This window comes from Carcharodon carcharias, chromosome 13 (genome assembly GCF_017639515.1).
Source record: "Carcharodon carcharias isolate sCarCar2 chromosome 13, sCarCar2.pri, whole genome shotgun sequence".
Classification (NCBI taxonomy): Eukaryota; Metazoa; Chordata; class Chondrichthyes; order Lamniformes; family Lamnidae; genus Carcharodon; species Carcharodon carcharias.
In genome coordinates this window covers 58,060,524-58,083,041 of record NC_054479.1, presented here as the reverse complement: position 1 = coordinate 58,083,041, position 22,518 = coordinate 58,060,524, and the positions used below count along the sequence as shown (strand labels likewise).

Below are 22,518 nucleotides of genomic sequence, written 5' to 3'. Positions count from 1 at the left end.
AGCAGTAATATTCACATCTTTCACCTAACTGCACAGAAGTCTCTCTCAAGTGGGTGATCTCTCACCAAATGGACTTTAGGCTGGGTGTGCAATAACCATCCTGATGCCTAACAAGCACCAGAATGTCTGGGGACTTGGCGCAATGAGTTTTTAATGCAGCTCTGTGACTCAGCAGTAATATTCACATCTTTCACCTAACTGCACAGAAGTCTCTCTCAAGTGGGTGATCTCTCACCAATTGCACTTTAGGCTGGATGTGCAATAACCACCCTGATGCCTAACAAGCACCAGAATGTCTGGGGACTTGGTGCAATGAGTTTTTAATGTAGCTATGTGACTCAGCAGTAATATTCACATCTTTCACCTAACTGCACAGAAGTCTCTCTCAAGTGGGTGATCTCTCACCAATTGGACTTTAGGCTGGATGCACAATAACCACCCTGATGCCTACCAAGCACCAGAATGTCTGGGGACTTGGTGCAGTGAGTTTTTAATGCTTGTGTTTCACTGGTGCAAAAATACCTCAAAAATCACTGATCAGGTAGAGGCACTCTTGTGTGCAAGTTCTGGCCTCATTAATTAGAAGGTGTGAACCAGAATCAGCATTGTACTCATGTTGGTTAACTGTGTATTGATAGCAGCCAGAATCTATAAAATAATGTGAATCTATTAGCTGGCTCTATGTTAAAGTAGATAACGCATAGATGCTCTTGAGACCCCAGATTAATTTTGCAGTTGCGGCCGAATGGCCAGAAATTCTGCCCTGACCAGGCTACTCTGGATCCAGGATTTACGGAGGAGTTTCCTGTTACTTTGTATTTGAAAAAGGTAGGTCATGTCTGACAAGTCTGATTGAATTTTTTGAATGGATGACTAAAGTAGTTGACAGAGTAATGTCTATGGATAAAAACAAAAAACTGCGGATGCTGGAAATCCAAAACAAAAACAGAATTACCTGGAAAAACTCAGCAGGTCTGGCAGCAGGGTCATGAGGACTCGAAACGTCAACTCTTTTCTTCTCCGCCAAGATAGGCAGTATTGTAAGCAGTGTAGATAGAAGCATGAAATTACAGAAATTAAATGAATAGGCAAAACTGTGAAAATGGATTTCAATGTAGACAATGCAAGGTCATCCACTTTGGACCTAAAAAGGGAGAGGGGCAGCAAGAAGGAAGGAGCAAGCAAGGAACTGAGAGGAGCTGCAAGTGGGAAGGTTGGCAAGGGGCATGGAGGAAAGCGGCAAATGGGAGAGGCAGCAAATGGGAGGGTCAGGAAGAGAAGCGGTGAGCCGGGAATGGAAGTGGTGACTCCGGAGAGTTGGCAAGTGGTAAGGTCGGCAAGTGGGAGGGTGGAGGGTGGGAGGCTGCAAGTCGGGAGAGGCAGCAAGCAGGAGGGTCGGCAAGGGTTGGAGAGGGAGGCAGCCAAGCAGCAGTTTATTTTTTTTTAAAGCTGAGCATTCTCAGTAACCGCACTTAAAATGAAAATAGCAGCAGTGCAATTGGGGGAATGACCCTCATTTGCCAACCACACTAAAATTGAAAATGTGCTCTTAAAACACGCTTTGAACAGGCAACACTTGTACTTTCTAAGCAGTGAGAAAAAGCTATAAATCGTGGAGATCCATAGATGTTTGGGGTCAAGGACATTGATATTAAAACATCATGAACAGCTACAGAAAATAACCAAAAATGCTAATGAAATGCGGCCTTTATATCTAGAGGACTAGAATACAAAGCCCTGGTTAGGCCACATCTGGAATATTGTGAACAGTTCTGACACTACACCTTTGGAAGAATATATTGGCCTTGGAGGGAATGTGACATTGGTTTACCTGGGCTCCAAGATTTAGATTACAAGGAGAGATTACACAAACTAGAGTTGTATTCCCAGAAATTTAGAAGGTTAAGGGGTGATTTGATCTAAGTTTTCAATACATTGAGGCAAACAGGTAGGCAACAAATGCTAGTATTGTCAGCGATGCCCATATCCCATGAAAGGGGAAGAGTAGATAGAGGGAAACTATTTCTGCTGGTTGGGTGTCTAGGACTTAGGGGGCATAGTCTAAAAAGTAGAGCCAGATCCCTCAGGAGTGAAATTAGGAAACAGCAATACACACGTAGGTGATAGAAATTTAGAACTCTCTTCCCTAAATGGCAATTGATACGATATAAATTGTTATCCAAAGCTATTATGGGATATGGCACAAAGGAGTTAGGTCGCAGATCAGCCATGACCTCAGTGAATGGTGAACAAGCTCGAGGGGCTAAGTGGCCTAATCCTATTGCTATGTTGCTCAGCTTGTTCGATGTCTCCATTCACCACCAACAAGAACATGACTATGAAGGAGTTGAGGCTGAGGGCTGGGACTTCCAATGCTGGGAGATCACCCTTCCATGACCTTTATGGGACTTGACAAATGTTTGGAGGTTGTTATGCTCAAAGATAAGACATAGCAGTCTCCACTTAATTGGCTTGTGAATTACTAAGCTGGGCCTAGAGACACATAGATCATAAGAAAAATTTATATGATAACAATTTTTAAGTGGTCTCAATGCACAGGATCACCTTCCCCAAGCAGTGGAAATCTTACACCAGCATTTCCAGGATTATCTTTGGGAAGGGCACTCAAATATGTCTCAAATTACTGAAGGCCTCACCTACATGCTGCTCCACCTGACCCTGTCAACATTGGTGGAGGAGGAGCCATGCATCGGGTGGAGGAGCCACATGACTGGAGGAAAAATCGCAGGACGGGAGGAGAAGCCAGGAGGTGGGAGGTGGTCACACGCTAGGAGCGGGAGGGGGAAATGAGGATAAAGAGGAGTCCAGCAGTGGGAGGAAAGATCTGGCAAGAGGAAGGTTCCTACAGTGGGAGTTGGAGATGCTTAGTGAGCACAGTCCTGGCATTCTGTCATGGGTCAGTGCTAAAGATGCTGGAAATTCCTGGATATCTTCCTGTGTATGACTAATTATTTGACTCCAAACTAATAATTCACTGAAGTTTCATTTCTTCTTTTCACTTCCATGTATTTAATTTAATCAATTTAGATATATGCCTGTGCTATCTCATTCCTCCATTGTAGGTTTATGTACTTGAAACTCCATTCTTTTAGTGAGTCCTTTTCATTTTATTGAAGTAATATTTATTATGATCCTTTTTAAATTTCAGATTTTGTAAAAATGTGTTTGACCGAGACTACAAGGCTACAATCGGGGTTGATTTTGAAATCGAGCGGTTTGAAATTGCTGGAACTCAATACAATCTACAAATGTGAGTACATAATAGAAACGACATTACCAGGACTTTAAAGTGTAGCCTATTTAAGTACAAAATGCCATAATATCGAATGTCAAATTGCTTTTGCAAGGATGGTATTCTTTGGAGTGTATGATGAGCCTGCTGTTTCTTCTCTCAGCAGCTAGTGACTGCAGTGAAAGATGCGCCAGTTAGATGTAGCGCCAAGAGGGACAGTGTAGCCTAGAAGTTGAACTGCAAAGAGCCTGTTTTCCGAACCCCAAAAAACTGAACAGAAGTGCACTGATCACCATACTGAGAAGGATAAACAAGGGGGTATTCATATTCATATGCATATGCAAATAAAGAGCCTAACACTTGTTTGGGATCCCTGCCCCAAAGAGCATTTGTGCAATGGCTGCCGGAGCCATCGTCACTTGGGGAAACCAGCCCTATTGAACAAACTCTCATCACCACCCACCCCCTCCCTCCGCCCGCCCCTACTATCCATCCCTGACCAGTACCCCAGCCTCACTTACCTAAGGGCTGCAATGACACTACCAGTAGCCCCCTTTTTCTTCACACTTCCCCTTGGTTTACCCAGCAGAACATTGCACTGTGCCAGCTCTGTGATATCACTATCTTGGGAGCCTCAAACCTCATCATTCTGGCACAGGATACTTGCCATTCACGCCACATGTCCCCCACCACCCAACCAAGCACTCCTAAATTGCTAGACCTATGAAGGTCTTACCTGTGACAGTGCACCTTCAATGTCAATGAATACCTCATGCATTATTGTAACCTTACTGCTGCCCTCGTGACTATAACCTTGCCAAGATACCAGTTAATACAATTGGCAGCAAGCTTGAACGCTACTTTTGTTCATGCACTTTGGGTTGAAGTTGCCTATAATTAATTTTACTTGGGATAATTCTTCAACAAAATTGGATCTTTTAATACATTTTAGGCTTTGTTAAGTTCACGCCAAGAATTTTGAGATTATAGAGTGATTTATGGGTCTACTCTTTTCTTGGGTTCAACCTCATACTTTGAAGCAATTAAAATGAATGAAAATGCACTTGTAGTTTGAAAGCTGAAGAAGAATTTCAGTGAAATTAGAGCAGAAACTTTAGATAGCCTAGTGATTGCTATCTTATCTGTTGACTGTTTTGAAATCCAACCCAGACTGAGAAAGGGCTCTTGGCTCTCTCTCACTTTTCTCTCCTCTCCATTAGTGTAAGGGTCCTCCTTGAATTGAGTTTGGGTAGTCTCAACTTAGTTTCTAGTCAGAATAACACTACAACAGAAAACAAATAGACTCTAAATTGAGAATTTCATTCCAAGAGACTATAAGGATGAATGATATATGATAAATTCAAACTAGTACATAAACAGAGTTCAGCTTGAACAGGCTGATACCTTCCGTTATCTTGGGTCATTCATCACGCAAGATGCAGAGTCTACCAAAAAAATTTGGGCTAGATTTAACAAGGGTCATGGCATTGTGAACTCACTTAAAAGAATATGGAGTAGCCACAGCATCTCAACTACAATGAAAATTCATCTTCTGACAGCCATATGTGGCCAGTGACAATATATAGCTGAGAAAGCTGGACCATCAAGAAGAGTGACGAGGCTCAAATAAGAGCATTTGAAATGAAAGGACTCAGGTGGATATTATGTGTGTCATGAACGGTCAAGCAGACGAACGAGTGGGTACTCAAGAAAATTGGTATTAAGAGAAACTTGTTTGAGGCCGTGATATCAAGGAAACTCGGATATTTTGAACACATGATGAGAACAGAAATGGTGCGTTTGGAAAAAGAGGAAAAAAGCCTGGAGAACATGCAAAGGAAGACCCAAAGTGACATTGATGGATAATATCAGAAGGTAGACTGGCCCCTCTATGGGATAGGCAATGAGAGCAGCGGAGAATAGAAATCAGTGTTCATTGTGCGGCCAACCCTCAGAACGAGGAGGTATTAAAGACAAGACATAGGGCAGAATTGTCCCAGATTTGCACTAAGCGCTGTGGTGGGTGAGTAAAACAACGTTTTACCTGCCAGCTGCAATGGTGGCTTTTCATGCTGCATCATCCCAGATCCACCGTATTAACTATGCATTCCCAGGAAACACGCCATTTCCATGATGGGCAGGCTGTCATTCCCCCGCCACGCCATCACCTCACTGCTTCATCATGCCAGGTGCCATATTTCAATTGCAGCCACACACACACCTCGGTGCTTCCAGCCCATGACTGCTGCAAAGAAGACATGGCCCTGAAGGCAAAATGACTGCAACTCCCAAGTTCAATGACGTGTACCTCAAGCGCCTTTCAGATGCAATGGCGGATTGCCATGATGTGCTCTGGCCACAGGATGGGCAGCAAGATCACTAAGTCGACTTGGGAGGTAGTGGCAGCGGTGGTCAGTCCCAATGCTCTGCAAAAGAGGACAGTCACTCAGTGCCGCAAGAGTTTGAATGAATTCCTCTGTTCCACCAGGGTAAGTCACTCTTCTCATCACTACCAACTCACAAACCCGTCAATCATCCACAAGGCCCTCACTCACTGCCATTTCAAGGGACATTGCCATTCACTCTCTCACACTTACCTTCATTGACCTCATCCCACCTGTGGGACCACTCACCACCTACACACACAAGGCATACTTATCATGTGGACTGGCAGGGGTCCAGCTTACACTCTCTCCATCTCTATTCATGCAGGACAAGCTGGCACACAACAAAGGGGAGAGGTTGCAAACTGGTGGAGAATTGCCTGAAATCAAGCTCCGCACAACTTTGAAAACAGAGCCATCCAGCTGACTGGTGAGGATCTGGACCATTCCTGTGCTGACGGTGAGGTCAGCGGTGCTGTATGAACCGAGGATCCAGCAGTGCAACATCCATTGGACAATATGCTGATGCCAAGGACTAATTAACTTTCCTTCCTTTCGCAGGCGCATCTAGGAAACCACCAAGGGAGTCCATGAGCCAGGGCCCCCAATGAAGCCTCACAGGAAGCTCAGAAGAAGAATCCAATGAAACCTTCCCTGAAGACTCATCACAGCGCTCACCCATGCCCTTCACCAGCGGAGAGACACACATCCTCGGTGGGACCTAGTTTTGGAGTAGCCTCGGGATCACAATCTGGTGAGCGCATCATACTGTCTGATCCACAGCAGGTGGCAGCAGGGACTTCCCAAGTTTCTGACACTCAGAGGACTGCTGGAGGCCAGAAAATTGCTGAGTCCCTGTCAGACGACAAGCCTCTGGACTCGGTCATGTCGCAGTTGCTGGAGGTGCAAAGGCAGCCTCGGGAACATCAGGAAGGGATGTCCCCTGCACTCTTCAGATTGCAAGGTAGGATGGAAGAGTCCATCTGCCTTCAGGCTAAGTTGATAGCACTGGCATGCCAACGCACCAAGGTCAAGACTGGCAGGATAGCGGCTGCCATGGAAACCTTGGTCCAGGACGTCACTCCTGCATTGCTGTGCACACTGAACTCCATCATTGCTGCCATTGTTGGCCTCCAACAATGTGTATACAAGAGGGGTGCAGGGCAGCCTGATCTCACTCCAGCTACTTCTCCTCAAGGAGTCAGCCAGGGGCTCTTAGGCTCCCATAGGGAGGAGTATCAGCAGATGTACCCCGTGAGGTTATCCATCCAGGTGTCTCCAGGAGTGTCTGGCCCATCTGAATTCCCTCTTCCTGTGACCTCAGCAGCTCCAGCTCCACTGGTTGAGGAGAGTGCCACTGCCACACAGCAGGACCCTGATAGTAGGCCGGGGCCTTCCAGGTCTCAGCCCTCCAGAGGACACCTGCCAAGGTCATCACAGACAGGGCATATCAGTCACCAGGATGCCTACATCTCCGCTGTGAATGTCTGGGGAACACCAAGACGTAGCAGCAGGATTAGGAAGGTTAAAAAGCTGTAATTGCACAGCCGTGGCATGGGTGTTAATCACTTGTACATACCGTTCACTATTGCCAATAAAGTCCCAAGAATGTCTGCCTGCCTATGGCTCCTTCTTCTAATGAGCAGTGTTTGTGTCTCTCAGATGTGAAACCTTCCTGCACAATATAAAAGGCAGGTGTCCCAGTCCAGGGCCTCTTCCCTGCTTTGGCAGCCTTCAGACCAAAGTGATGGTCCAGCCTCACACTGCCTGGACACATTACTGATGCCTGCACCTTGATGGTGCTTGTTATTGCTGCCAGAATGTTGTGGGCAGGTGTCACAGAGTTCTGTTATTCTCTCTGATGGCTCTCAGCACCTTTAAGGTGGGGCTGGCCCCCATCTCCTCAGCATCTGTGACGAGTGACACTGTGCTCCTGAAGGGGTCAGGTACTGAAGGCAGACAAAGGATCAGATGCTTTTTACATTTCATGGCTGCGTCTCTATAATATGACCCTGATTACAGAGCGCAAGTGAGTTGCCCTCCGCCAGATAGAAGTTAGACATTCTCAGAGGCTATGTGAAGATCTATGGAGTGACCTTACTGCATGTTGTCATCATCTTCCTGCAATTGGGTGACTATTAGGGCCTCCACCGCGTCTCCATGACAGGAGCATTATCACAGAGGCTACGTGTGCTGCCAAAAGCCAGACTGGAGGCAAACGTTCATAGATGCAATATGAGGATCTTATTGTGTCTCCTGACTGAATGTCGTCACCATCCTCCAGAAATCTAGCAGCTCTGTGGGCCTCCAAGCACGCCTGCCACGACTGGCCACCTCCTCATCCTCATCACCATCGACATCCTACTCATTGGAGGAGACCTCCAGCTCCTGCATCTCCTCCTCAGCCAGCTCCTCTCCCCTTTGCAGCACCAGTTTGTAAAGGGTGCAGCAGGCAATGAAGATGCATGACACTCTCTGCAGACTGTATTGCAGGGCTCCACCAGAGCGGTCCAGGCACCAGAATCTCATTTTCAGCATCCCAATGGTTTGCTCCACTAAGTTGCGAGTTGCAACATGAGCCTCGTTACACTTTCGCTCTGCTGCAGTCTGAGGCCATCGCACAGGTGTCATCAGACACGTCCTCTTTGGGTAGCCCTTGTCCCCGAGGAGCCATCCCTGCAGCTTCTGTGGACCCTGGAAAACATCAGGGATCTGTGACTGACTGAGAATGTGGGAGTTGTGCACACTCCCTGGAAACCTTGCATAGACCTGCAGGCTGCGTTTCTGGTGGTTGCACACCAGCTGCACATTCAGTGAATGGAATCCCTTGTGGTTGACATAGTTGACTGCGCTTTGCGACAGAGATCTGAGTGTCACATGAGCGCAGTCAATGGCACACTCCACCTATGGAAAACCCGAGATCTGGGCAAATCCTGGCTCTCTTGGTACCAGGCGAAATGCACCAAGTTGTGTGCCCTCGCGAAGATGGCATCTGTGACCTCATGGATGCATTTGTGGGTGGAGGTTTGTGAGATCCCACAGAGGTCACCTGTGGACCCCTGAAAGGAGCCACTGGCATAGAAATTGAATGCCACTGTCACTTTCATGGCCACTGGCAGTTGATGCCCGCCATGTCCCCATGGCATGAAATCCTGCAGTAGCTGGCAGATGTGACTGACCATCTAGCTCCCTAGAATTGTGCAGTCTTCAGCGACACTGGTCCTCGTTCATCTGCAGGAATGAAAGCCGACATCTATAGACCCTGGGTCTAAATCAGTGCCGACCAACAATGATTCACTTTGGCTCTTCAGCGGCGTATGCGGGAGCCCCAACCACCCCTTCTTCCAGAAGGTGCTGGTCTTCCCTCTGCACAGCCAGGCATCTCAGTAGCTCTCTTCCCCTTTGTCTTTGCTCTCTGTAAATCATGAGGCATACAGCTAGTTCACCAAGCTCCATGATCCTGATGTACTCCTCCTGCATAATGAAAGAGAGCAATGCGTGGGTTAACATGTGTGGGTTAGCAACCAAGAACCTTTCTTGGTTAAGTCTGAAGGTCCCTTAACACATCCTGGAAAGTGCTGGCCACCACTTGGATTGCCAGAGATTAATGCCCTGCTTGGCAGCCCGAAACTGCACCTTCCTCCACCCCGCTCCACATGACTGATTGGTGGCAGCTTTGCCCATTGAACTGCTTGCTGCGCTCGCAGCTCAGACGCAGGCATTCTCCTAACCCACACTGCAAAACTTCACTGTTAGCTTGAACCATGGGAGAGACTGGTCCAAACCAGGATGATGACATTGGAAAGGGCCGTGAGTGCCTCCACCAGTGACCATCTTTAGGAAGGAGATTGTACAATGTGCCCAGTCATCCAACTTTTCTGCCGTCCACTAAAATGCTCATTACTTTGCAGTATGTGCCTGAGGGGTGAAACGATGTGGAGCACTTGGTGGCACTTTGATACCTCTGCATTGCTTGAATGGGCAGAGAAGCTAGAGGCCCGACTCCAATCATATCAACGTGGCTGCACCTGAACTGTCTCAGCTGCAGAGTAATGTTCACTTTATACAAGGTGCCCCTAATGCGTGGCCACTTCCCTTGCCCAGTACCCCCGACCCCTCCACCCTGTACGTGCCTCTGCGCTATTTCAACCACATTGCAGCCTTTGCCCCATCCCCCTCCAAGCCACCTCAACCGCAGGGCAGGCTTAGCGCCCCCCAACCCCCCACCCCCAAAGTTACCTCACAGGGCAGTCTTTGCCACCCCCACCCCACCAACGTACCCCAACCTTAAAGTTCAACAGGCGTCCCTCACAGGTGCTCCACAACATTACTGTGCACTCATCTCCAAGTTCTTCACAAAGTGCAGCCCGCCAAGTGCACACCTTTAAATGCTGTTCTGAAACACATCAGCATATGATCCAGTGGAAGGGGTGCCGGGTGAAACCAGCGGGCTGCCCTTATAATGATATGCTGATGTATTATAATGAAGTTCCCGACATCCGATGGGGGGAAACATGGCCCGCCATCGACGAGCTGAGTGGACAATTGCAAACTGGTTTCACAATGTCACGAAACCGATTTTTGGCCTGCTCACCATATTGTCAGCTCATGCCACCAAACACACCCGATGCCAGCGGGCATTGAAGGTTCCGCCCATTGTGTAGGAAGTTGCTTTAGTTCGGAACTGAGGCACACTGTTGGTGCAAATGAAGGCAGCTTTAGTATACGTCAGCAGCGGCTCATTGGCAGCACCTTCATCTTTGAGTCAGAAGGTTGTGGGTTCAAGTACCATTCCAGAGACTTGAGCACTGAATCCAGCTTGATACTCCAGTGCAGGAGAATAGAATAGAATCATAGAATGGCTACAGCTTAGCAGGAGGCCTTCTGCCTTGTTGTGTCCATTTTGGCTCTCTGTAAGAGCAACCCAACTAGTCCCATTCCCTCGCCCTTTCCCCATATTCTTCAGATAATTATCCAATTCCCTCTTGAAAGCCACAATTGAATCTGGCTTCACCACAATTTCAGGCAGTGCATTCTGGATCCTCACCACTCAATGCATAAAAATGTTTTTCCTCATGTCATCTTTGGTTCCCTTACCAATCACCTTAAATCAGTGCCCTCTGGTTCTTGACTTTGCCAATGGAAACAGTTCATCCCTATCTATTCTGTCCAGACTCCTCATGATTTTAAACACCTCTATTAAATTTCCTTTCAATCTTCTCTTCTCGAAGGAGAAAACCCTAGCTGCTCAATCGATCTACGTAACTGAAGTCCTTCATCCCTGGAACCATTCTTGTAAATCTTTTCTGCACCATCTTGAATGCATCACATCCTCCCTAAAGTATGTTACCCAGAATTGCACAAAGTATTCTAGTTTGAGCCAAACCAGTGTTTATTAAAGGTTCATCATAGCTCCTTCGTTTTGGTACTCCATGCCCTATTTATAAAGCTTAAGATCCCATATGCCTTATTAACCACTTTCTCAGCCTGCCCTGTAACCATGAACGAATTGTGCACATATACTCACCAGGTCCCTCTGTCCCTGCACCCCTTTAGCAAAGTATTCTTTATTTTGTCTTGCCTCCCCGCATTCTTCATACCAAAATGTACACTTCACATTTCTCGACATTAAATTTCATCTGCCACATGTCTGCCTATTCCACCAGCCTGTCTATGCCCTCTTAAAGTCTACCTCTCTTCTCTTGACAGCTCACAATTCTTCTAAGTTTTTGTCATCTATAAAGTTAGCAATTGTGCCCTGCATACCATAGTGTAGGGGACCCAAGAGGGACTTAGATGTACTTGTACAGAAAATTAGCATGCAGGTACAGCAAACAATTATGAAAGCAAGTGGCATGTTGGCCTTTATTGTAAGGGAATTGAAGCACAAGAATAAAGAAATCTTGCTACAATTGTACTAGGCCTTGGTAAGGCCACACCTGGAATACTGTCTGGAGTTTTGGTCTCCATATTTGGATTGGAATTGGTACTAGATTGGTCCCTGGGATGAGAGGGTTGTCTAATGATGAGAGGCTGAATAAATTGAGCCTATATTCTCTGGGGTTTAGAAGAATCAGAGTTTAGAAGAAGGTAATCTCATTGAAACGTACAAGATTTTGAAGGGGCTTGACACTGAGGCTGTTTCCTTTGGCTGGATCTAGAACATGGGAACACAATCTCAGGATAAGGGGTCAATCATTTAGGATTGAGATGAGGAGAAATTTCTTCTCTCAAAGGGTGTGAATCTTTGGAGTTCCCTACCCCAGAGGATTGTGGATGCTCCAGTATTGAATACATTTAAGGTTTAGATAAACAGATTTTTGGTGTCTTGGGGAATCAATGGACATGGGGACTGGGCGGAAAAGTTGAAGTCAAAGATCAGCCATGACCGTATTAAATGGCGAAGCTGGTACAGTGGGCCATATGGTCAACTCTTCTCATGTTTCGTATGTTGTCAGTCCTATGTCATTAATGGAAATCAAGAAAAGCAGTGGCCCTATACAAGCCCATGGAGAACCCCATTATATACCTTCCTCAAGCCCAAAAGACAACTGTTCATCATTATGTTCACCATTACCCTGTCACTCAGTAAACTTTGCATCCATGTTGCCATTGACCTTTTCATTCCAATGGAGTAGTGGCGTTCTCATAGTATCCTGACCAATATTAATCCTTCAACCAATAAATAAAAATAAATTGTCTGGTCATTATCACATTGCTATTTATGGGATCTTGCTGTACACAAATTGGCTGCTGTGTTCCCAACATTACAACAGTGACTACGTTTCAAAAGTACTTCACTAGTTAGAAAGTGCTTTGGCACATGGTATGATTGTGAAAATCAGTATGTAAATACAAGTCTTTCCCTGTTAACATTGTTTGCTTGAAATAGGACATCAGGATTTCCACCCATCACCACTAAAATTCTTTGCTTTTCTAAGCAAGAAACTTCACACCTATTCCAAAATTCTGGAAATCAGAGATTTTTTAACCCTTCCTGGTTTGGAAATTTTCTAGTTTGGGTTACATAGAGAAAGGGTGAGTCTTCTCAAGCACATTTGCTATCCTGCATTTTCTCACTGTGCACCCTGAATAACAGGCCAATGTTCAATGCCTGTGGTAGTAGCATTCAATTATTTAAGTGCGGCAAGCACTAGAATAAAACAGAAATTTTTCAGTTAAAGTTAATTCCAGCCATCAATTTGCAGTTGGCCTCTTTAAAGAATTAATCTGATAGATATTTCTATTGATTTTAGCTGGGACACAGCAGGGCAAGAGAAATTCAAGTGCATTGCTTCTGCATATTATCGAGGTGCTGAAGGTAAGTCCAGATTAGCAGTAGGCAAAACAAAGTGATCATTGTCACTTTTTTTAATGTTATTTTATTAATAATGTTTTAAACTTGTTTTTCCAGTCATTATAATAGCCTTTGACTTGGCTGACATACAGACCCTGGATCACACAAAGTAGGCCTTGATTTTTCATCATTGTGTGAATGTATTGACTCTTACTTTCAGTTCAATTCTTTACTTCAATATATATGTTGACTGCAGTTATTATAATTCAGCTGTTCTGTGTTTGTTTTTATTAGTGACTAGTAGCAAGCAAGGTGAGGTTGTAAAACCCCTTACCATAGCAACAGTAAACAGCATTTACCCATGACTGGACAATGCCAGGTGCCAGGATTATATTAAGTGCCACTAATTTCAGGCGGGTGAGCCCCTGGAGGAGGCTCATTGAGATCATCGACGAAGGAAATTCCATCAAAATAGCAGATGAGCTAATCCTTCAATTAGTTGATGGTCTCCACAACCTGCAGCATTGACGCAGCTGCAGGAAAGGACAGGTCAATAAAGGGTGATCACATTCTGTCTCAAACACAACACTAGCATTCACATCACCAATTTATCAGATTATAAGAAATAGGAGTAGAAGTAGGCTATTCAGACCATCAAGCTGGCTCCACCATTCAGTAAGATCATGGCTGATCTGATATGGTCTTACTCCACTTTCCTGGCTGCCCCCATAACCCTTGACTCCCTTGTAGATCAAAAATCTATCTTAACTCAGCCCTGAATATATTCAATGACCCAGCCTCCACTGCCCTCTGTGGAAGAGAATTCCAAAGGCTAACAACCCCTGAGAGAAGAAATTCCTCCTCATCTGCGTCTTAAATGGTAGACATCTTATTTTTAAACTTGCCTCCTAATTCTAGAATCCCCATGAGAAGAAACATCCTCTCAGCATCTACTCGGTCAAACCCACTCAGAATCCTAAATGTTTCAAGAAGATCACTTTCATTCTTCTAAACTCCAATGAGTATACATCCAACCTGCTCAACCTCTCCTAGTAAGACAATCCTTCCATCCCAGGAATCATCCCAGTGAAACTTCTCTGAACTGCTTCCAATGCAAGTTAATCCTTCCTTAAGTAAGGAGACCGAAACTGTATACTGTTTAAGGAGATATTCAATTCCTCCCAAGTAAAATATATTCCAAAGAGGAAGAAAGATGGTGAGAGGGGGGAAAGCATCCATGGCTAAGCAAGGAAGTTAAAGATAACATAAAGGCAAAAAACTAAGGCATACCAAATTGCAAAGGTTAGTGGCAGGCTGGAAGATTGGGAAACGTTTAAAGATCAACAAAGGGTTACTAAAAAAAAATAAAAGGAGCAAAGGGAAATAATGAAAGAAAACTAGAGCAAAATGTAAAAACTGATAACAAAAGCTTCTACAAGTATATAAAAGGAAAGAGAGAAGCTAAAGTGAATGTTGGTCCCTTGGAGGATGAGACTGGGGAGTTAATAGTGGGGAACGCAGAAATGGCAGAGACGCTTAATCAATATTTTGCCTCAGTTTTCATGGTGGAGGACACTAGTACCACCCCAATAGTAACAGGTAGTGCAGAGAGTATAGAGAAGGAGGAACTTAGAACAATCACCATCATTAGAGAAAAAGTACTGAGCAAACTATTGAGATTAAAGGGTGACAAGTCCCCAGGATCTGATGGCCTACATCCCAGGATCTTAAAGGAAGTGGCAGCGGAGATAGTGGATGCATTGGCTATAATTCTCCAAAATTCCCTGGATTCTGGAAAGGTTCCAGTGGATTGGAAAAATGCTGATATAACGCCCTTATTCAAAAAGTGGGGAGGAGACAGAAAGTAGGAAACTGTAGACCAGTTAGTTTAACGCCTGTCTTTGAGAAATTGTTGAAATCCATTATTAAAGAAGTAGTAATGGGGCATTTGGAAAGCCAAAATGCAATCCATCAGAGTCAGCATGGTTTTATGAAGAGTAAATTGTGTTTGACTAATTTGCTAGAGTTCTTTGAAGATGTGACATGCAAAGCGGAAAATGGGATCCTGTAGATGAAGTATATCTGGACTTCCAGAAGGTCTTTGATAAGGTGCCACACAAAAGATTGCTGCACAAGATAAGATCACATGGAGTTAGGGGTAATATATTAGCTTGGATAGAGGATTGGCTAACCAACAGAAAGCAGAGAGTCAGGATAAATGAGTCTTTTTCTGGATGGCAAGCTGTAACTAGTGGGATGCCACAGGGTTCAATCCTTGGGCCCCAACTATTTACAATCTATATTAATGACTTGGATTCAGGGATAGAAGGTACTATAGGTAAATTTGCAGATGACACCGAAATAGGTGGGAAAGTAAGTTGCAATGAAGAAATATGAAATTTACAAATGGATATGGACAAGTTAGTTGAATGGGCCAAAATTTGGCAGATGGAGTTTAGCATGGATAAGTGTGAGGTTATCCATTTTGGTCAGAAGAATAAAAAGGTGACTTATTATTTAAATAGAGAGAAACTTCAGAATGTGTCAGTGCAGAGGGATCTAGGTGTCCTTGTGTATGAATCACTGGAAGCTAGTATGCAGGTACAGCAGGTATTAAGGAAGGCAAATGGAATTTTGGCATTTATTGCTAAAGGAATAGAGTATAAAAATAGGGAATTGTTGTTGCAGCTGTACAAGGCATTGGTGAGACTACACCTGGAGTACTGTGCACAGTATTGGTCCCCATACTTGAGGAAGGATGTAGTTGCAATGGAGGCGATTCAGAGGAGGTTCACTAGATTGATTCCAGAAATGCGGGGCTTGTCTTATGAGGAGAGATTGAGCAGTTTAGGCCTATACTTGCTAGAGTTTAGAAGGATGGGAGGAGATCTAATTGAAGTATATAAGATGCTAAAGTGGATAAACAAAGTAGACATGGAGCGGATGTTTCCCCTTGTGGGGCATTCTAGAACGAGAAGCCATAGTTTTAGGATAAGGGGTGGTAGATTTAAATCAGAGATGAGGAGGAATTACTTTTCTCAAAGGGTTGTGAATCTGTGGAATTTACTACCTCAGAGCTCAGAGTGCAGTGGATGCCGGGATGCTGAATAAATTTAAAGAGGAGATAGACAGATTTTTAATTAGTAACGGTTTGGAAGGTTATGGGGAGAGGGTGGGAAATTGGAATTGAGGCCGAAATGAGATTGGCCATGATCATATTGAATGGCGGGGCAGGCTCGATGGGCTGAATTGCCGACTCCTGCTCCTAGTTCTTATGTTCTTATGTACAGAACCCCAGGTGCAAAGAGATATAGACAGATCAGGTGAGTGGGCAGCAAGATGGCAGATGGAATATAATATAGGGAAATGTGAACATATTCACTTTGGACGTAAGAATAAAGAAGCAGAATATTTTTTAAAAGGTCAGAAACTTTTAAGTGTTGATGTTCAAAGTGACTTGGGAGTGCCGGTACAAGGAATGCAGAAAGTTAGCATGCGGGTACAGCAAGCAATTAGGAAGGCAAATGGCATGTCGGCCTTTATTGCAAGGGGATCGGAGTACAAGAATAAGAAGTTTTGCTGCAGTTGTACAGGGTTTTGATGAGACCATATCTGGAGTACTGTGTGCAGTTTTGGTCTCCACATTTAAGAAAGGATATACTTGCATTGGATTCGGTAAAGCGAAGGTTCACTAACTTGGTCCCTGGAATGCGGGGGCTGTTCTATGATGAGAGGCTGGGTGATTGGGCTTATGTTCTCTGGAGTTCAGAAGAATTACAGGTGATCTTACTAAACCTACAAAATTCTTAAGGGGTTTGATAGAGTGAACGCTAAGAGATTGTTTTCGCTGGTCAGAGAATCTGAAACACGAGGGCAGTCTCAGGATAAGGGGCCAATCATTTAGGACTGAGATAAGGAGAATTTTTTTCACTCAAAAGATTGTGAATCTTTGGAATTCTCTCCCAGAGAGTTGTGGATGCTCCATTGTTGAATACATTTAAGGCTGGGGTAGACAGATTTTTGGTCTCCCGGGGAAGTCTTCCCTACTTTTATACTTAATCCCCTTTGCAATAAAGGCCAACATTCCATTTGCCTCCCTAATTACTGCAAGCTAACCTTTTGCAATTCATGTACAAGCACACCCAGATCCTTCTGTGATGCCCCATTCTGCAGTCTCTTTCCATTTAAAAAATATTCACTTTTTTTTTCTTCCTGCCAGAGTGGGCAACATCACATTTTCCCACATTATACTCCATCTGCCAAATTTTTTAAATGGTGGACCATCACAGGAGCTCCAACAAAATAGGCAGCCAAAGGTGATGATAAATCAAAAGTACCCAAATAACTTGCGTTGACTTATTGCTGATTTGATTCCCCTCCCTCAGCAGGTTTGCTTTGTCTGGCAAGATAGCTTCCTACCCACTAGATTTTTGTTGGGGGGGTGGGGGTGGGGGGGTGGGGGGGGTTTGGTGGGTGGGGGGCGGGTGCGTGGGAGGAGAGAAGGAAGAAGGAGAAGCCTTGGTTGAATCTCTGTTAAGGCTGAAATTCAAATTAAGAGCTGGATCTTCTAATGGAAATCTAAAGATAATTGTTTCAAACAAATTAGAAAATTACAATAAGCTCCTACAAAAGCACAACCAGCTAACTTGCAAATCCAAATTAACCTGTATATGATTTAGCTTTTGATCAGCTCTCCTATCTCACACACCATGGTTTGGCATCTGTTCTTTTTTTTCCCTTGGAACCTGGGAAGTATTTATACAGATGCACACTATTGTTGATGTTGATTCTTTACAAGCAAAAGAATGCAAGTGCCTTGCAAACATATTTAGAAATGTAAATTTCAATGCTTTCAATCAGTCTCTTACACAGACAAAAGTTCTGCCTGACTTCTTACTCCTAACTCCCTTAGTTTTAATTTGTGTCCATGATGAGTGAATAACTTCATTACTTCCCTTTATTATCTTAAAAATGTCAATTAGATCTCTCGTAGTCTCTAATTTTGCAATGAGAATAAGTGCAAATTCCTTAACCTTTCCTTATAACTTAAATTTTTGATACCTGCAATGATTTTGGTTACTCCCTTTATTATTTTCTCAAGGACAATAATATTCTTTCTTGCTGTAGGCAGTGGCTAGAGGATGCACTGAAGGAAAATGAACAGGGTTTAAGTACCATATTTCTTGTGGGCTCTAAGAAAGACTTATTGGTGAGTAGTAATTATTTCCCTAGTAACCTGATGTCTGACAAACCTGACATTCTGCGCTTAATAAATCTGTTGAAAATGCGGTTATAATACCTCAGGGATGAAATTAGGCTCAGGTACACCAGTTTTCATGACGCCCTTAGGCTTCCAAAATTAAGTCCACAGCGCAATGTGCATTTCTGACGTGAAGCGCAACAGTAAGGTGGTTCTTAGTAAGTTGGTTGGCGTGTCCACACTTAAAGTCTGCTGGAAATATGGTGCCACTAATTTGATGCCAGTACTTCCATTTTAGAGTCCACCCTGCAACTGCACTCTCTCTTAACCTCATACAGTTACACATTAAGCAGCAGGAAGGACCCCTCCCCACTAGTGCCATTTAAAGGAATCAACTACTTAGAGGTTTGTTGATTTCTCCTGACTATTGCTGCAATTCTACACTTCCATGATGCTTTTCATTGTTGTTTAAAATCTCAAAAGTCCAGAGAGTGGTGTGGTTAAAGGACATTTTTCTGACTTGAAGGCTTCAGCACAAATCAATTGTTTCCATTCAGGGTACACAAGTAGACTTTTATTTTAAATTGAGCATGACTGGAAGAATGAGCAGAGGGCCTGCAGAGTAGGACTGGCTGCTGGAAGAAGGAGAAGGAGGGTGGGGGGGGGGGGGGGGGGTGCGAGAAAGATTCTCAGCAAGAAGCCATACCTGCTCAGGGAGCAATTTTCCTATCTAAACCTCGGCAATCAGTATTTGAAACATCTAAGGAAATGGTCAGATAAATCTGCCAACCACTGCAGTCATAACTCAAAACTTGGAACAGGGTGAGGGCCACATTGCCAGTGGTTATGACAGTGACATTAACTATGAACTTTAATGCATCTGGTTCTTTCCAGTCTGGTGCTGGTGCTATTAGTAATATCTCGCAGTTTGCAGACCATTGTTCATAGAGAGGTCACTGATGTTTTTTGTTCAAAGAGAGAGAGTTTAACTTCAATCCCTCTTGCCAGAGAGAAGCAAATGGAGTGAGCTTGAGAGTTTGCAAGGTTTACAGGTTTTCCCTTACGCAGAGTGCCAATGGCTGTATGCACATTGCTTTGCCAAATCTGCCATGCACCAGAACCAAAAGGGATTCCACTCCCTCAGCATGCAACTAGTGCACAGGTGTAATTCATCATTCAGGACAGTGACCAGTATCTTGGCAGCAGTCTGCCATGCCAGCTGCATTTGATCCACCCCAGTAAACCAAAAGATGGCTAAAGGGCAACAAAGGATATCTGCTGATGACATAGCTCATGACTCCGGTTCATAAGCCAAGTTCATGTGCACAACATGCCCTGGCAGAGTGGGAGAGGTAGAAGCATGAATACTGTCTTCCTGAGAGAAGACAGCAGGTTCCATGGATCCACTGCCACTTCTTTAGGGTGGCACTTCAGCAATCCTGGTAATCCTTAGGTGGACAGATTGCTGGACTGCTATGAGAGCCTTCAAGCCATTTTGAAGATTGGTATCTAAAGCCATGGTGGCAACACTCTGAGCTTGCATGACAACCTGAGTGGTGGACTTTTGGTGGAAGCTGCTTGTGCTACAATGGAATCTGAGACATCAGCCATCATGGTTGGTCAGTACTTCCATGCTGGAAAGGATGGACTCAAAGGTCTGTGCAAAGCTCCTTGCCAAGTTGTGCCAGACTCCTCACTGCTACTTAACACCCCATGCAAGCTTTCCAATGTACCAAGCATTTTGCTGTGTATGCCCATCAGTCATTTTCTGTAACCTGGACCATTGATGTTTTCACCTAAGTCTTCTGCAGGAGAACTATTGTACAACATCATCCTCTGGCAGACTGCCATCTTGCTATCCTTGCTCCCTGGCCTTGGCTGCAATACACTTGTGCCTGGCGTCTCACCACGTGTAAATTCCACCTCTCTTTGCTAAGAGGTGCAGGTTAGTTTCAAACAATGTAGACTAGTTTTATGTGGTTAGCAAGTAATAATATTGGGCTCCCTGCTAATGTGTACAACCAATGAATAGCACAATCATCATAATAAATAGGTAGCACAAAGGTGGTGTGTTGCCCCCATTACATTGAACAAGTATGGGGTAATTACGCATCGTGATCCACGTGCCCATTTTCAGGAGCTATCTAATTTTGACTGTATGATGTAGCAATGAAAATAATATGGGCATAAACAGGAGGGTCAGTTGTTTCCTGATGTTGCAGGCTGGATTACCTCAGCCATTTAAACATTGCGTCTGCAAGAGCAGGTTAGAGGATAGGAATTCTGCAGTGAGTAACTTACCTCCTGACTCTCCAAAACTTGCCCGCCACCTACAAGGCACAAATCAGGAGTATGATGGACAACATAGCGACAACACCCAAGAAAATTGACGTGCTAAAATGCAAGAGAACATTGGTTGTTTTCAGCCTATTTGTTGCACTGTGTGGTATGTTCCAGATTGCTGCACGACCTCACATGTATGCAGTTTAAAGAGAAAGTCACTGATATCGTCAATACCGACTAAACTCACTGTTGAAAGTTAGGACATATACATTCTAATCTAAGCACTCTTTTAATGATGTTGTAAATCTTAATTACTGCCAAACAATCTCCCTGGCACTGAAAATTAACTTGCACCAGTGTGAAGTATCATTCCTTCATCTTTTAGTTATTGTTGGAGATTTTTTTTCTAAATGTAACTTTTTTTCTATTAGCCTTTCAATCCTATCTTTCTTTACTTTGATTTCTTTACCTGATCTGACATTGAATTCACTATTCTAACTGGCACTTTCTGGTTCAGATTTTCCACTGTCATCATTGATTCTCCAATTTGATTATTTAGGGAAATAAACTGATGCTAGCCTTTACCACAAAGGTCCCAGATACCCTGTGAGAGGTACTCCACTATTTGAAAGTTTGACTAACAGTACCTTGCAAACCCAGTGCAAGGAACACAACTGGTCTTTCATGGGTGGCCTACACTTTCTATATAGTTAGTACGAAAACAGAATTGTTTTCGGTCAATATTTTGTTGCTATTGTATTTAATCCATTAAGGCTAAATACAATGGCCCTTCGGAGCTTCGAGACCCATCACTCGTTAACCTGAATTCCGTAGAGCAGGTAAAATTTATCATAATGGCATAATCCAGTGATATTTCACTATTAATTAATGAGCTCCCTCTTAAATATCTTACGTATAATTTCAACAACAGAAAACTTTTACAAAGTTTAATTTCAAATTGAAGTTCACAGATATCGCACTGCACTGAGCTACCAGGAAGAATTTCTGATCGATGTACTCATAGAGAAAAAGAGGAAAACATGTAAAATGAATAATAACATTGCCAAACAATTATTTTTACTTAACTATTTAATTATTTTGTCCATTTTAGCAGTTGTACCAAGTTGTTTTCAGTTCCCACTCCAAACTCCATCCCCTAGTTATGGACTCCATCCCTCCTACTGGTAACCATTTGAGACTTAACCAGACTGTCGGTGACCTGGGTGTTCTTTTTGACCCTGAGATGAGCTTCCAAACTTATATTTGTGCCATCACTAAGACTGCCTATTTCCTCCACCATAACATCACCCAATTTCACCCCTGCCTCTGCTCATCTGCTACTGAAACCATCATTCATACCTTTGTTACCTCTAAACTTGCAATCCTGGCTGGTCCCTCACATTCTACACTCTAAACTTGAGGTAATTCAAAAATCTGCTGTCCATGTTCTAACTCGCATCAAGTCCCGTTCACCTATCCCCCTGTGCTTACTGACCTACTTTAACTCCTGGTCAAGCAACATCTGGTTTTAAAATTCTTGTCCTTGTTCTCAAATCCCTCCATGACCTCACCCCTCCCTACCACCGTAACCCCCTCCAGCATCACAACTCTCCAAGATATCTGTGCTTATCTAATTTTAGCCTCTTGAACGTCTCTGATATTAATCACTGCACCATTGGCAGTCATGCCTTCAGTTGCCTTGGCCCTAAGCTCTGGAATACCTTCCCTACATCTCTCTGCCTCTTTTAAGATGGTCTTTAAAACCTACCTCGCAGATCTTTTGGTCATCTTACCTAATATCTACTTATATGGCTCGGTGTCATTTTCTGTGTGTTTGTCTACCAGTCACAGGCTGAATATGAGCGAACAGAAGCTGATGCCATTAAAGTAGCTACTGAGATGCAAGCAGAGTATTGGGCTGTGTCTTCTAAAACAGGTGAGTGTTTGGAAAAGCATTCACAGCTGTACATGTGCACTGCAGAACCAGCATGCACACATAAACAACATCTTGCATTTATGTATGTTGCAAAATGTCCTAAGGTTTTTAACAAGAGGATTATTAGAAACATTTTTGACACCAGGTCACATAAGGAGGTATCAG

At 44.0% G+C, this 22,518-nt stretch overlaps 1 protein-coding gene across 1 annotated transcript in view; it reads left to right on the top strand.

Annotated features, from left to right (window-relative positions):
• rab36 (RAB36, member RAS oncogene family) overlaps positions 1-22,518 on the top strand; it is a 92,980-nt gene that overhangs the window by 41,690 nt on the left and 28,772 nt on the right. The window contains exons 5-9 of the mRNA XM_041203603.1: positions 3,170-3,271; positions 12,894-12,958; positions 13,052-13,103; positions 18,062-18,143; positions 22,263-22,353. Of these exons, the coding sequence (XP_041059537.1) occupies positions 3,170-3,271; positions 12,894-12,958; positions 13,052-13,103; positions 18,062-18,143; positions 22,263-22,353 (392 nt within the window). The remainder of the gene's footprint in view (positions 1-3,169; positions 3,272-12,893; positions 12,959-13,051; positions 13,104-18,061; positions 18,144-22,262; positions 22,354-22,518) is intronic.